The sequence below is a fragment of the Amblyomma americanum genome, chromosome 8, assembly GCF_052857255.1.
Source record: "Amblyomma americanum isolate KBUSLIRL-KWMA chromosome 8, ASM5285725v1, whole genome shotgun sequence".
NCBI classification, from domain to species: domain Eukaryota; kingdom Metazoa; phylum Arthropoda; class Arachnida; order Ixodida; family Ixodidae; genus Amblyomma; species Amblyomma americanum.
In genome coordinates, this window is record NC_135504.1 from 44,271,313 (window position 1) to 44,286,622 (window position 15,310).

The 15,310-nt window shown below is 50.4% G+C and overlaps 1 protein-coding gene across 1 annotated transcript in view; it reads right to left on the minus strand.

Moving 5' to 3' along the window:
- LOC144101533 (uncharacterized) overlaps positions 1–15,310 on the minus strand; it is a 59,309-nt gene that overhangs the window by 9,959 nt on the left and 34,040 nt on the right. The window contains exons 2-3 of the mRNA XM_077634701.1: positions 2,705–2,855; positions 773–918 (exon numbers count right to left, since the gene is read on the minus strand). Coding sequence (XP_077490827.1) covers positions 773–918; positions 2,705–2,855 — 297 coding nt within the window. The remainder of the gene's footprint in view (positions 1–772; positions 919–2,704; positions 2,856–15,310) is intronic.

Consider the following 15,310-nt stretch of genomic DNA (forward strand, 5'->3'; position numbering starts at 1 on the left):
GGGCAGCGATGAGGATAAAAAAAATTGGCGGTGGTTTACCTCTGGTTAAACCTGGAGTGACGCGATAGCTAGAGCTGGTTTAGTGGAACTTGGTTTGGTTTGTTTTATGGGGATTTAACGTCCCAAAACGACTCAGGCTATGAGGGACGCCGTAGTGAAGGGCTCCGGAAATTTCGACCACCTGGGGTTGTTTTACGTGCACTGACATTGCACAGCACACGGGCTTCTAGAATTTCTCCTCCATTAAAATCCGACCGCCGCGGCCGGGATCGAACCCGCGTCTTTCGGGCCGGCAGGCGAGCTCCATAACCACTCGGCCACCGCGGCGGCTTGAGTGGAACTTGGTCACGTGACAAACAACATGACGAACCACGTGATCAGACACGGCACCGCGCCGCCGGCAGCTGCTCCGCACCGCGTGACCAACCACGTGACAGCGTGGCGGCGCCGCCACACTGAAGGCTCGAAGTGCTACCGTAATGTAGCTATCGCTACAAAACGGCGATATGTTTGTTAAGTCTGTATATGCCGGATAGCGAGAGCTGGCTCGTGTGGAATAGCTACCCATTACCAGTAATTTTTGCAAGACGCTTCTAGTTCACGTGACTGCCGCTGCGTGGTGTTCATCCGTGACGCAAGAAATAGAACGACCGAATGGCTGCAGAACAGAACGTGATAGGCCACAAGGTTTACAATTGGAGGCACTGGCTGGGCGTTGAGCCGAATTCCTTCTTGTGTGAGGCAAATAGCGCGACGGTTGTAGCGCACGTACCTTTGAGCGCTTGGTCGTCGTTGACCGTCCTCTGGAAGACCTCGTAGACGCCCTCGATGCGGTCCAGCTGCTCGCGTTCGGCACGGGTGCACCTGCCCAACTCGCCAGGACGTACCTTGCACGAGGACGACGATGCCGGGTATTTCCTGCACAAAGCAGTTACAAGTAAGAGCGAGAGAAGCCAATATTAAACGTCCAAGGTGCGGGTTCTTGCATTGTATTAGGTAGGCGGATTTAGGCCAAGAGTATGCGTGGACCTCCTTGTCGGCACCTTGTTTTGGAGTGGCGACAGTTTTTTTCTCAATGAATGCGCAGACCTCTGGCGCTGGCGTTTGTAAATTTGTACCTCAAGTAAGACATCTATGTCTGTAATCTTTACTGGACTGTCTACCCAGGTAGCACGGTACATTAGAATAGTGTTATAAAATGTTATGTGAGTTGCAGTAATGTTACATGTTCCATGGTAATGTTACATTAACGTTAAAATTTGACATATAACGTTGTGTGTTATATAGCAAACGCTATTTTAACGCTCTAAACAAACATTGTTCTAATATGGTCATCGAAGCGTTATTATAATGTCAGAGTCATAACTTTAGAACAACATTACAAATACATTTCGAGCACTGATTTCCAGAACCTTTCTCGCTGTTTTTACAGAAAAGATGTTTTTCAACTAACTGTGCTTTGCAACCACATCTCTTAGACAGTACTTGCCATAGACTGCATGCAGAGCACCATTATTTCGTCAGACAGCTTTGGTTATTACCCATTCGTCACTATCATTCATGGGACATCTCTCAATAATGGGTATATAACCTTGACTCCATGATATCCGTTCGAAGGTGAGTGAATACGAATTGCAGCTTGTGCAGTATAGTGGAACTGAAGTGCCGCTCTCATTGTTCGCTCTTGCAAAGCGTTGTAAGTTATGTGCCAGCACAACTGGCAGGCCTGCATGCTTGTGTAGGGCTGCTTCAACACTTTCGAGAAGGTTACATTTATGTTGTTTACATGTTTCGGGGCAGGTTAATTTAACGTTTATATGTGACATTACAATAACGTTAGAAAAAACCACATTAAGCACACTGAAATAACATTTCACCATAAAAAATGTAACAGTATCATAATGTTTCGGTGCTACCTGGGTAGTTGTCCAAACAGCTAGGAAACATGACCTCTGGCAATAATATTCACACAGCGACAAGTTGAGCCTCTGGGTCAAAATGGCGTAATCGTCATTACAATAAAGGTGGATTCGCACGACGAACCACTGGCCCGCGGATCATCCGTCATTTGTTGTAGTAGGCTCCGGTGTACAAGTAGCGGCGGCGGTGTTTATATGTACAGGAGCGATTAGCCAAGCAGTGGTCTGCCGGCAATTACTCCATCAGTGCGGTATAATGTGGGGCTTAAGCGTGCCACAACCAGCACGACGTCACCCCCACGGCCTCTGTCACCGAGAGCAGCGTGACGAATGGCAGAAGGACAAATGCAATCCGTTTTTTTTTTCACAAGGCCACACAGCGCGTGCGCGTTTACATGTTATCCTCCAGTAGCCCACTGATTGAAATGAAACCGCCAACTCCTACTGCGCATGCGCAGTTAATATTAGTGAAGGCGCATGCGACATATGGCGGCAGCTGTCAAGCACGCACACTTGCCACTTGGCTGGCGCAGCTGGCTCCTCGTGGAACCAGACCGCGCATGCGCCTCCCACGTGCGTGTGCTTTCAATCAGTAGCAGACGATTTTTTGCCACTCTCAAGAGGGCACACTTGTGAAAAAGGCGGATTAAAGCAAAATTAGCCGTCACACAATAGGGCGCGATTAATTTGTCGATGCCCATTTCGTTGCAGCGAAGTTTAAATGGAGAGCCGGTTGGGGCTGTCGCATGCGCACATGGCTTGCTGCTCTGCCCAGCTATGCTCACCCGGCGAACGTCCGGAGGGCGGCGTCGAGCTCCGGGCCGTACTTGGCGGCCAGCCGGTCCATGTCGGCCTCGATGTTGCTCAGCAGGCCGCCGTAGCACCGCAGCACGGGAACCGGGTCGCACTCTTGCAGCTGCTGCTGCTGGCACAGGGCTGCGTGGCGGGACGTGAACATTGACTCGTGTCACTCTGCTATTCGTCACAGCGAACGCCTCGCTAAAGCAAAAGCATTTGCGACAGGTTTTAATCAATCAGTCAATTATTCAGTCAGTCTATCAAACCTTCTACAAATATTTCTGACTGTCAGTCAGTCATTTAGACGGTCCACTCACGTGTACTACTCACGTTGCCCGTGAAGAAGAGTTGCGCCCTTTGGGTCACTGAAGGTGAGGGCCTTGGGGTTTCGAAGGCTAATGCTAGATAAGTTATTGAGAAGTTCGACAAAAACCGACCGTGCTGAAACGTCCTGTTCTTTTCGTGCATTATCGTCCATTTTTTTTTGTTTTCATGAATTGGGGTTAAGCATCAATCGTTATATAAGAAAACACCTTTATTGTAGAATAGAAGCGCGATGACAGACATTAAGCGTTATAAAAAAAAAGATAGAGACACGCGTACTTGGATTCCATGTTGAGAGACACATTTGAAGTGAGGAATAGCTGGAAACGCTGCAGCGTGAGCAGGGTGACAACTTTGCCATGTGAGTTGTCACGGGCTTAAAAGGAAAACACGCTGGTCCGGAATCTGTTTGCTTGCGCGCTTCACTTGTACAGCACACCAGAGAGAGTTGCTCACGAGCTGCTGTCGCCGCAGATTGCTCAGGAAGCCTTGCGAACCAAACACGTTTACGAATGAAAGTGAAAGTGGAGAGATGGTAGAAAAAAAAATATCCAGCTACATTTCGATCTCAGCATGGCCAGAAGCCGCCTGAGAGAACGTGTGTGAGGTTCGTAGAAAGCGGCCCTACCTAGCCTCAGGTGTATAAATGTTAAGCGCCTGAACGCCGGGACACTCCGACATAGTGGATGTTTGCCTGGTTTTTATGGCATGTTCAAATGGGTTAAAGTAAACAACTTTGTTATTGTTCTCGGTAAAAAATATGTCACTTTCCCTTTCTGGGTGCCTAACGTTTGTCTAGCAGCACTAGACGAATTTATATGCCAGAAAATTAAATTTAAAATATTCTCCTCACTGGACTCAAACTCGTGACATGCACACTGGAAAGGACGAATTTCCACCGTGTTAAAGGGAACGGCAGTGTGACATTCCGTGTGTGCTACGAGGATCCACGTTCGACGGCGCGGCGTAGACGGAGACCCGTGACAGCGGCATCATCAATTACCCAGCCATGCTCTTTGAGTGACGACCAGAACAACCGGACCCGCCGCCGCCCCGGGGAAACAGGCTTTATCCTCCCCAATTTCCGGGCACATTCCAGGACAAGGGAGCTGTCAGCGGGCCAGAGCGCGCCGTACCACAGCCGACGCTATGCGCTACCGCGAAGACAACATTCTTTCCCTCCCCCCCCCCCCCCCCCCCCCCCTTTGTCGTGGGCTATCGCCGGGAAGGCACCCACAGCTTCCCAGAAGGGCCGTGACGGACACCTGTCATGGCGGACAGGCAGTACTCGCCAAGAATGTGGAAAGACAGGCGCTAGTGAATTAGCTCCGAAGAGAGAGCCTGTGTATACTCTCACTTGAGAGAGAGTGGTGGCGTTTTTGTTGTTTATTTAGTTTGTATTGTTAACAGACTCTGGGTTCGAGGCTAAGCCCAACCCAAGGGGTGGTCCCCATCTCGCATGTTATTTTGGATTGGAGAATTGATGCTTTGGGCGGGCCACTGGAAATGACCGCCCTTAGTCCTTTGTTAATCAAGTGCTTAAAAGCACATGTAAACGGATGCAGTCCAGTCTGAGCTGGGGCTCCATGCTTAGCATGAAATGTGATGCTACTTAGGCACTAACCTGCCCGGTCGATGAGTAAAGTAGTGCAAAGTTTGTTCTTTTGTAAATTCAGTTCTGCTTTTTCCAGTTTAACTCTCTGTATATGTATGTTGTAAAACTATGCTCTGCTGTCATCATCTAGAAGCTCGCCTCCTGTTCATCTTCCAAGCCGAACGACACTAGAGGAAGGGTTTGTGAACCATCCTCGAAGAAACGGACGACTATTGAAATTCTACTGCATACACGCTCAGGACGACATCGTTCGCCAAGAGGGCCTTCAGTGCCGAAACCCGACGGCGTGCAGCTTCTGCCAGCAACCGCTCGAGCCCAACTCCGGAGCCACTCCATCGCCCCCATGAAGTCGTCGGCACGTAAGCTCGGACGCCCCAGCCTCTGATGTATAATCTTAATCATGTGTAATTATTGAATATACCTGTTTGTTTAAACTGAGCCATACGGTGTCTCTTTGCCTCTCCGTCCCGTGTGGACCTGCGCATTATGGGGGTCATCACACTGGTGTCAGAAGTGGGGTCTCAAAAGCAAATGTCCTCTGAATGCGGTGACATTCATGACTTCAAAATTGTAATCAAAAGGGAATCACGGGACTGATTGTGGGACTTTTACCCCCATTTGAGAGGCTTGAGGCACTGGAGGGCTTGAAAAAAAAAATGACTGTATCTGAGGGAGCTCCCACTCCACAGCCGTCGCTCGGAGCAAGCATGCTGGCATTAGGAAGCGTCATTCCGAAGTTTACGGGAGATAAGACAGGGGTTCCAATCTGCGATTTCTTTTCCATGCTAGAAGAGATTGGGAAAATGGGGGGATGGTCCGATGCTCAAATGCTGGGAATGGCGAGGTGTAAGATGGCAGGAGCTGCTCATGATTTTGCCTGGCGAGACGAAAAAGTAAAATCCACAAAAACATTTGCGGAATTTAAGAAGCTCGCGTTTGAGCATTTCGACACTGAACCACGTCACGTGCGGGTACAGAGGTTCCGTGACGCCGGACAGATGGTAGGGGAGGACGTGCGAACATTTGCGTCGCGGCTTCAGCGCCTAGCACGCGATACGTTAAGCAGGGAGGAGGAAGGAGACCAGCTAAGGAAGAAATACGCGGAGGATATACTTAAAGAGGAAATGACCGCTTTGTTCGTGGCTGGTCTGCAAGACCCCGTGCGCCGGTTCGTGCTCTCGCGCAAGCCGAGCAATTTCGACCAAGCCGTGGAGGCCGCATTGGATGAGGAACAAAATGAGGCGTTAACGACAGCCGCAGCGAGAGTACGCGTCATAGAGAGAGCGGTGCTCAACCCTGAGGTTGCTCTCTTGACAGAGCGGTTAGATCGCTTGGAACAGCTGCTAACTCAGCAGGTAGAACGCCAGGTTGAAGCGCGCGCTCAACAGCGCCCATTCGCTGGAAACCGGAGACCGCCACAAAGCTACAGGCGCGGTATGCGAGATTTTGAAGAAATCGTATGCTTCGCTTGCCAGGGTCGCGGACACATCGCCAGGTTCTGCCAAAACGTGCGCCGTGGGGAGCCACAAAGAGAAGCAGGCGAGACACGCCCTAAGCAAGCCGACAGCGGGACTCCAGATACCGAGACAAAAAACTAGTTAGTCCTCCCCAGCCTGAGGAGCGTGGGGAGGGAGCAGTGGATGATGAGGTGGTGGTAGTTTGTGTGGCCGACGAGGCATGCCCTGTTGTGCGTTGCAAGTTAAATGGTTGCTGCATGGAATTGTTGATAGATACGGGGTCAAAGGTGACATTGCTTAAGGAGAGCAGTTTTAACACGCTTCGAAGGAAGGGGGACCGCGAGGTGTTGGAAGCGTCGGGTGGTATGGCAACCAAATTTGTAGGCATAACGGGGGATCCTCTTGGCATAAGTGGACTCTACCGGTTACACTTTTCTCTCGGCGGAATTGCATTGGAGCACCCCTGCTACGTATGCCCGGACACGGTGTCTCTGCCAAACGGAGTGTCAGGTATATTAGGGCAGGATTTTTTGAGAAAAGGGAAGGTAGTAGTCTCATTCTCTGAGGAAGAGGTTAATGCGGGCGGCTCAAAAGTTCCGTTTTTGAACAGGAGAGGGGCTGAGATTCGCATTACCGATATTGACACCCGTCAAACAGTGGGATCATTGGAGAAGGTATATTCGCGGGTTGCCGTCCGGCTGGTCGAGGAGGCGGTCGTCCTTCCTTGGTCGGAGCACATTTTGTACGCGTTTGTGCCTTCAGATGTAGAGAGCGGCGCCGTGGGAGTGCTTGAGCCGGTCGACTCTCTCAGCAATGGCCTGAAGGCAGCCGCGTGCCTCGTGACAGTTAATGACGCCCACAGAGTGCCCCTACGGGTGGTTAACTGTAGCCAGCAGCCACTGAGCCTTCCCAAGAACAAAACATTGGCTTTCTTCACCTCTGCGATAGAGCAACGTGAGCCCACCGATACGGTACTCGCAACTGTAGAGCATGCTAGTCCTTCGGCTGCTCCAAAGGTGTCGTTCGATCTTTCTCACGTAAAATCCAGGGAGAGGGAGGCTCTGGCTGGTTTGCTGAACGACTACTCGGAGGTATTCGCCGCGTCCAACCTGGATTTGGGCTGCTGTGGCGTTATAAAGCACAGGATAGAAACCGGCACTTCATCGCCCGTTTACCAGCGTGCGTACAGGATTCCTTACTCCCAACGTGAGGAGATGGAGCGGCAGGTGCAGGACCTGATTGATCGCGGCATTGTCGAACACTCAAAGTCACCCTGGGGAGCACCAGCACTATTGGTGGAAAAGCCAGATGGCTCGTATCGATTGGTAGTGGACTACCGCAAACTAAATGCCGTAACTCGCATCGATCCATACCCCATCCCCAATATACAGGAGACGCTTTCTCAGCTGGGCTCTGCCAGGTACTTCACGGTAGTGGACATGGCGGCGGGATTCTGGCAGATAGCAATGGATCCGGCAGATGCCGAGAAAACGGCATTCAACACGCCCTCAGGGCACTATGAATGGAAAAGAATGCCGATGGGTCTGGCCAACAGCCCTGCTGTCTGGCAGAGAACCGCTGATGTTATCCTGGCAGGTCTTCTGGGGAGGCTGTGCTTCGTGTATATGGATGACATTATCATATACAGTGACAGTTTTGATAACCATTTGCGCAATATTGAGCAGGTTTTGGTGCGACTAAGAGCAGCGGGTCTCAAGCTGAAGCCCTCTAAGTGCCAATTCCTCAAAAACGAGGTGAAATACCTCGGGCACGTTGTTTCAGCTGACGGCGTGCGACCGGACCCTGAGAAACTAAGGTGTGTCTCGGATTTTCCATCCCCGACTAGCGTCCGCCAGGTCCGGCAGTTTCTCGGCCTGATCGGTTACTACCGAAGGCACATAGAGGAGTTCGCCAAGCTCGCTAAGCCGCTCACCGCCTTAACAGCCAAAAATGTCGCCTTTCGCTGGGACGAAAACGCGGAGAATGCTTTTGGGGCCCTGAAAAGGAAGCTAATGAGTGCACCGCTGTTGCGCCACCCGGATTTTAGTTTGCCCTTCGTTATGGCCACAGATGCGTCAAAGTTCGCAGTTGGTGCCGTGCTATCTCAGGTTATCGAGGGCAAAGAACATCCCGTTGCTTTTGCTAGCCGACAGCTGAGCCCCACAGAGCAAAAGTACGGAGCTACGGAAAGGGAGTGCCTCGCCGTTGTCTGGGCAGTAAAGCACTTCAGATGCTACCTTTACGGCCGCAAATTCAAGCTAGTCACAGACTGCCATCCTCTGAAATGGGTGATGAGTATCAGGGACCCTAGCTCGCGACTCGCTAGATGGAATCTACACCTGCAGGAATACTGCTTTGAAGTTGAGCACAAGTCAGGAAAGACACATCTGAATGCTGATGCACTCAGCCGCACAGCTGCCGTGGCAGCTATAGATGAGTTTGTCCCCGTAGTCGACCCCGCCGAATTACGCACAGAGCAGTGCAAAGATCCTGACCTGAAGCGAATAATCGAAAGCTTAGAGGGCGCACCGTCTCACCCCGAACAGCTAGGTTATTTCATTGGCAAAGACGGCACCCTGTGTCGGCGCACGAGGCCAACCAGGAAAGGGAGACCAGAGAAAACCGCTTGGGAGAGAGTCGTCATACCTCGGTCGTGGACAGCAAGGGTTCTTCGCGCGTTTCACGATGCGCCATGCGCCGGTCATTTTGGCGTAGCGAAGACACGCAGGCGTGTGGAGCGTTTGTACTTTTGGAGTGGCATGCGACGGGATGTTAGAGACTACTGTGCGAAGTGTCATTCCTGTCTCGAAAGAAAAACACCCAAGGGACGAAGACCAGCTCCAATTCAGCCGTTCCCTGAGGTTTCGGCTCCCTTCGAGCGGACAGGTATGGACATAATGGGCCCATTGCCCACGACCACTTCCGGAAACAAGTACATTTTAGTATTTGTCGATCACCTTTCAAAATACGCGGAAGCGGTAGCACTCCCAGATCAGAAGGCAGACACGGTTGCAAGAGCATTTGTCGAACAGATCGTGCTCCGACATGGACCCCCGAGGCAACTCTTGACAGATCGGGGAACGAACTTCGTGTCGCAGCTAATGAGGAGAGTTTGCGAGCTGCTTAAGATCGCTAAGAAGCAGACAACACCGTACCATCCGGCTTGCAACGGCGCGGTGGAGCGACTGAACCAAACCGTGGCCGGGTTCCTGTCGCATTTTGTTTCGCGCGACCAGCGGGACTGGGATTTGTGGCTCCCGTATGCAATGTTTGCCTACAATTCCGCAGCACACGAGAGCACGGGCGAATCGCCATTCTTTCTTCTCTACGGCCGAGACCCGGACCAGCCTAGTGAAGTGCCAGAGGGCCCCCGTCGTGTCCCATACGCTTCACTGGACGACTATAAGGTTGAGCTAGAATCGCGCTTGCAAGTGGCGAGGGACATCGCAAAGGAGTCCTTAAAGAAAGCGGCGAAGCGCAGGAAGGAGGTGCACGATCGCAGTGCTAGAGACGCGCCGTTTAATGTGGGGGACAGCGTGTACATTGAAAACTGCCAAAGGCAGATTGGGCTAGCTCGTAAGTTCCAGACGAAGTGGAGAGGACCGTGCGAGGTTGTCGAGAAGCTTTCTCCGGTAAACTTCAGAGTCCGAGACGTGAACCGGCGTTTGATAAGGATACACGCAAATCGCCTCAAGTCGGCACCGGTTCAGTATTCACGAAATGAGGAAAGGGAAAGCGCGGATTTTGATAGGGACAGAAGTGAAGCGGAGCGCGCAGATAGTTCGCAAGAAACGCCCTCTCCTGCATTTGTTCGGCAGGCGCCCGAGGTGACGGCCGGAATGCCACCGGATTTACTTCATGCATTGCTAGAAGAAGAAGCGCGCGAGGTTGCCGCGCAGATAACGCCAGGAGAGGCTCCTGCCACGAGCCCTCGCGAGTCCCAAAGCAGACAAAGGGGCACAGACTTACTTAGTATGACTCATGAAGGCCGATATCCGCTGCGAAATCGGAAAGCTAAGTCGGACTAATGGCGTAAACAGAGCGGAGTTTTGAACTGGTTAGAATTGTGTAATGCCACAGCTCATAACATTGCTATGTGCTTATGTGTTAAGTTATCGGAGTTGGTAGTTAAACCTTTCTGTCATTAAGTAACACCTTCACAGGAGAGCATGCGGAGCGCATGCAGAACCTGCCCTACTTCCTTTCGTTATCTATATTTTTGTCTGTGCCGTGATCGTGCTAGAAGTGGGAGCTCCTTTATAACTGTGGTAAATTTATTTCGTCCAGTTTGGACTAGAAAAGAGAGGCTTGGGTGCTGAGTTTCATGTTTATCTGTAAAAGAAGATCAGTGCTGCCCCTGGAGACGCCAGTTATGACAGCGGAGACATATGGTGTTGTGCAGTGGTGTTGAGTGCAGCGAAAAGTGTTTTGTCGGACGCACTGTGCGAGGCGATTCAGAAAGACAAGGGGAGCTGCAGGGACTCAAATGTTCGGAGAACATTCTTCTGGAGGGTGAGCGAGTGTGACATTCCGTGTGTGCTACGAGGATCCACGTTCGACGGCGCGGCGTAGACGGAGACCCGTGACAGCGGCATCATCATTTACCCAGCCATGCTCTTTGAGTGACGACCAGAACAACTGGACCCGCCGCCGCCCCGGGGAAACAGGCTTTATCCTCCCCAATTTCCGGGCACATTCCAGGACAAGGGAGCTGTCAGCGGGCCAGAGCGCGCCGTACCACAGCCGACGCTATGCGCTACCGCGAAGACAACATTCTTTCCCCCCCCCCCCCTTTGTCGTGGGCTATCGCCGGGAAGGCACCCACAGCTTCCCAGAAGGGCCGTGACGGACACCTGTCATGGCGGACAGGCAGTACTCGCCAAGAATGTGGAAAGACAGGCGCTAGTGAATTAGCTCCGAAGAGAGAGCCTGTGTATACTCTCACTTGAGAGAGAGTGGTGGCGTTTTTGTTGTTTATTTAGTTTGTATTGTTAACAGACTCTGGGTTCGAGGCTAAGCCCAACCCAAGGGGTGGTCCCCATCTCGCATGTTATTTTGGATTGGAGAATTGATGCTTTGGGCGGGCCACTGGAAATGACCGCCCTTAGTCCTTTGTTAATCAAGTGCTTAAAAGCACATGTAAACGGATGCAGTCCAGTCTGAGCTGGGGCTCCATGCTTAGCATGAAATGTGATGCTACTTAGGCACTAACCTGCCCGGTCGATGAGTAAAGTAGTGCAAAGTTTGTTCTTTTGTAAATTCAGTTCTGCTTTTTCCAGTTTAACTCTCTGTATATGTATGTTGTAAAACTATGCTCTGCTGTCATCATCTACAAGCTCGCCTCCTGTTCATCTTCCAAGCCGAACGACACTAGAGGAAGGGTTTGTGAACCATCCTCGAAGAAACGGACGACTATTGAAATTCTACTGCAAACACGCTCAGGACGACATCGTTCGCCAAGAGGGCCTTCAGCGCCGAAACCCGACGGCGTGCAGCTTCTGCCAGCAACCACTCGAGCCCAACTCCGGAGCCACTCCATCGCCCCCATGAAGTCGTCGGCACGTAAGCTCGGACGCCCCAGCCTCTGATGTATAATCTTAATCATGTGTAATTATTGAATATACCTGTTTGTTTAAACTGAGCCATACGGTGTCTCTTTGCCTCTCCGTCCCGTGTGGACCTGCGCATTATGGGGGTCATCACAGCAGTTTAGCTTAACCTCTGAGGTCCGCGTGAAATTCGTTGCAGAAGCAGCCACTGTATTTGCGAAATTGGTAAAAATGTTCAAAATTCTAGCTTTTATAAAAGCGTCGTTTTAAGTGAGAGTGGTCTCTTTGTGATTCGAACCCGGTATCCTATCGATACAGGCCAACTCCTAATTCTCCTCACTGTCCCTTTAAGGTCTGCCTGCAAGGAGTTGCACGCGAGTATGTCGCTCTTCCAAAGTAGTGCGCGCTTAGCGTGGCAGTGTTATCCACACCTTGTGGTACGCACTATAGTCGGATACAACTTAAGTCTGCAGTGAAGCTCCGCCCACATTCAAGACCGGCGCACAGAATTCCTCCACGACAAAAATGTAGGCCGTTGTTAAAACTTCTCTTGTCACCTAAACAAGAAGCTAACCATGAGAAAAAAATTATAAGCTCTAGAATTTTGATATCTGGCTTGTTTAATAAAGTCAAATATTAAAAAGCTGATTTCGTTCACTTTTGTGACTGGCTAGCGGAGTAATACAGTACGCCGCGGACCGTGGCCCAGTGTTAACAACTGCTGTTTTTTTAAGTTGTATCCTACTATACATAGCATAGCCCAGCTATCGATCTAATTTGCTGCATCCGCCGGTTCGCTCTTGATCCCCTGAGTCCCAAGATAACGCGGAAGCAGCGCATACGGCAAGCTTATTTTCTAGCAGCTGCCAGCTAGCTCCAAACGGCGGCAGCCAGACAAAGCGCAACGCCGCTCCAAATCAAAACCTAACGGGAAAGATTGCGTACTTCGAAGCTCAAACCTGTTTTTAACAAGCTGATATTTCTTTGTCTGCAAGGAGTCCTCATGGAATTTCCTCCGTGCTGTGAGGTACAGCCTGACGTGATTTAAAGGTGATCACTTGAAGCTTAACCTACTCGGTCTAAACGTCTCTAACGCAGTTTAATACAAGGAAGCAGATAGTAACATATCAGCTTAGTTAGCTGAAGGATTCCCTTATCCTGCACCGTGATTTTTATTCCAGATTCCAACGTCAGACCAGCAAATATTTCGCACCCGGAAATCCTGGACAAATGCATTATTGAACGGGAAAACTTTTATGAGCGCAGTTTTAATATAATGTAAGATTTCACTATAACAATCAATATATCCGTAGATCACCCAACGGCAGTCTTGATTTTTCTTTTTTATTCACGTTTGTGCTATTGTCTAAAGCGTTCCCCATTGGTTTTCTAAAGTAGTCTTAACTGTTCGACGCGATCGATGCAAACACTTCAAAAAAGAAAGATTTTGCTACATATAAGAATAATAGACCATTGCTTTCAATATTTCCATAAGAGTGCCTTGCAATTTTTGTATTTTCAAAATTTTTGCCTGAGAAAGCTGGACATGATTGGACCTATTTGGCAGAAACAACTCCGATAAACTTCAAAACGCGTTATACTGTACCACGCCAGCATACGTGCCTGAGACGTTTACCGATCGTATGGCCCCAAAACGCACGCTCCTCACCAGCGCTCTTGATGTGCAGGCAGTCTTGCGTATTTTTGTATTATGTTGTGTTCTGTATTCCTGTTTTGTATTATGTTTCGTGACGTCTTCGTGAACGCTCTAGATAGCGTCTTTTTCTGAAAAAAGATCCTATAAACCGGCAAAATTCTTAGTCCAAGTGCTGCCGAAAAGCATTCCCACCGATCGCGTTTGGTATTGGTGACAGAAAACGCGGAGGAGTTACAGCCATTGCGCTCGCAATAAGCACTCAAAAAAGAATGAAGGTGATCACGGATTCGCAAGACGCGTGCAGGAGCTACATCATACATCAGGGGAAAGGTAGAGCAGGAAGCCATTGGGACTCTGAAGGAAGCAAAAGAAGTCGGAAAGCTAGCAAAACTCATATCGCCACCGGCGCATCAGTCAGAAGAGGGAGAGAGAGAGAGAAACAACTTTATTGATTTGAGCTCGACGTCTGCTTAGACGCCGTCGATGAGAGTGGTTCCCTCTTCACGGGACCCATATGCTTCCCTAGCCGCCTGGCCCCTGGAGATCAGGAAACGAAGGCGCACACGCCGGAGTCAGAACACTCCTGTATCCCCGGGCACCCCAACATACGGACGAGCTAAACCACTCAAACATGCTGACCACACATGGCTATACAGAAGAGAATACGCGCCATAGGATGCAAACTAGACAGGGAACAGGAAAAAACACTGACAAGAATGCAAACACATAATCAAGCCCAAAAAGATTTCCCGAAATCTATCCAGATACGGTGAGGCACAATGCGCACACTGCGGCATAGAGGCGGACCTGTACCACACGGTATGGGCCTGCCAAAACAACACAATAATAGAAAGGATAAAAGAACCGTTGATTAAGCGATGGGAAGAAATGCTGCTCCGACCCGAAAATTCAGCAGCAGCTAACCGAAAGGCCAAGAGCGGCTCTGGGGATCCAATGGACTCCCGGAAGAAGGAGACCGACCATCAATATTAGTTCCAATTAAAATGCTTCTATCATCATCATCATCATCGTCATAATCGCGCTGTCTTTTTACTATTCATCTTGTTCCAAGCTGATATGGATGACACGAAAGAAGCAATGGTCCAAACATTTGTGGCCATGGACGCTATGTAGGCTGTAGAGGCAGTTTAACACTTACAGGGAGCAAGCAAGCGTGTGACTGCGCTTTTCGGAGCGCTAATGCATCCGACGCAGCCGCGCATCGAATCAAAATAGCTTAGAATGAAAGGAACGGTACTGTGCGTCTTCGGTCCCCTTGCTTCGAGGCGTGGCCCCGCTCATCGCTCTGGCGCCCAGATGAGCGCGGCTATACCCTCCTACGTTCTCTTAAGTGTGAAACGACCTATAAATTGTAACGTATGCAGTGTGCGCTCACTAAGACGCAAGAAACTGTTCATTGTTCTGGAGGAGGACTTGGACGTGAATTTTGAAAGGAAAAGCTTCTGTAGGCTCGTCAACACCGGGCTTCGCGTGAGCCACACTACAGATTTGCCACAGCTGCGCATGCACGAAACCGAGTGACGTCACGCGGAGCGCAGGTGGTCGCTGCTGCCGCAGCCGTCGTAGCCACCGCGCGAGAGACGCAACAGTGACAAACGAAGCGAGGAAGAGACAATGCGCTCAAGAGACGCCAGAAGAACGCGCTGCACGACTCGAGAAGCGTCGTAACGAAGATGTGGCTAGAAGTCGTGCCACGTCCCGAAGTGACTCTTCAACTGCGGAAGAGACCGGTTTGAGTTCTCGAGAGCGTCGGAATCAGACGCTGTGTAGACGATGTGCCGAGGAAACGAAGCTTTCGCAACTAGGGTTAACCAGAGCTAAACCACAGCCAATTCTTTTTTATACAGGTGAGCTGTGCAGCGCGGCCGCAAAGTTGGGGCAAGTCCTACAATGTATTTATGTAATAATGAACGCCGCAAAATGAAAAAAAAAACCTTTTCAGCAGAATTCGAGCTTCTTAAATTAACAGG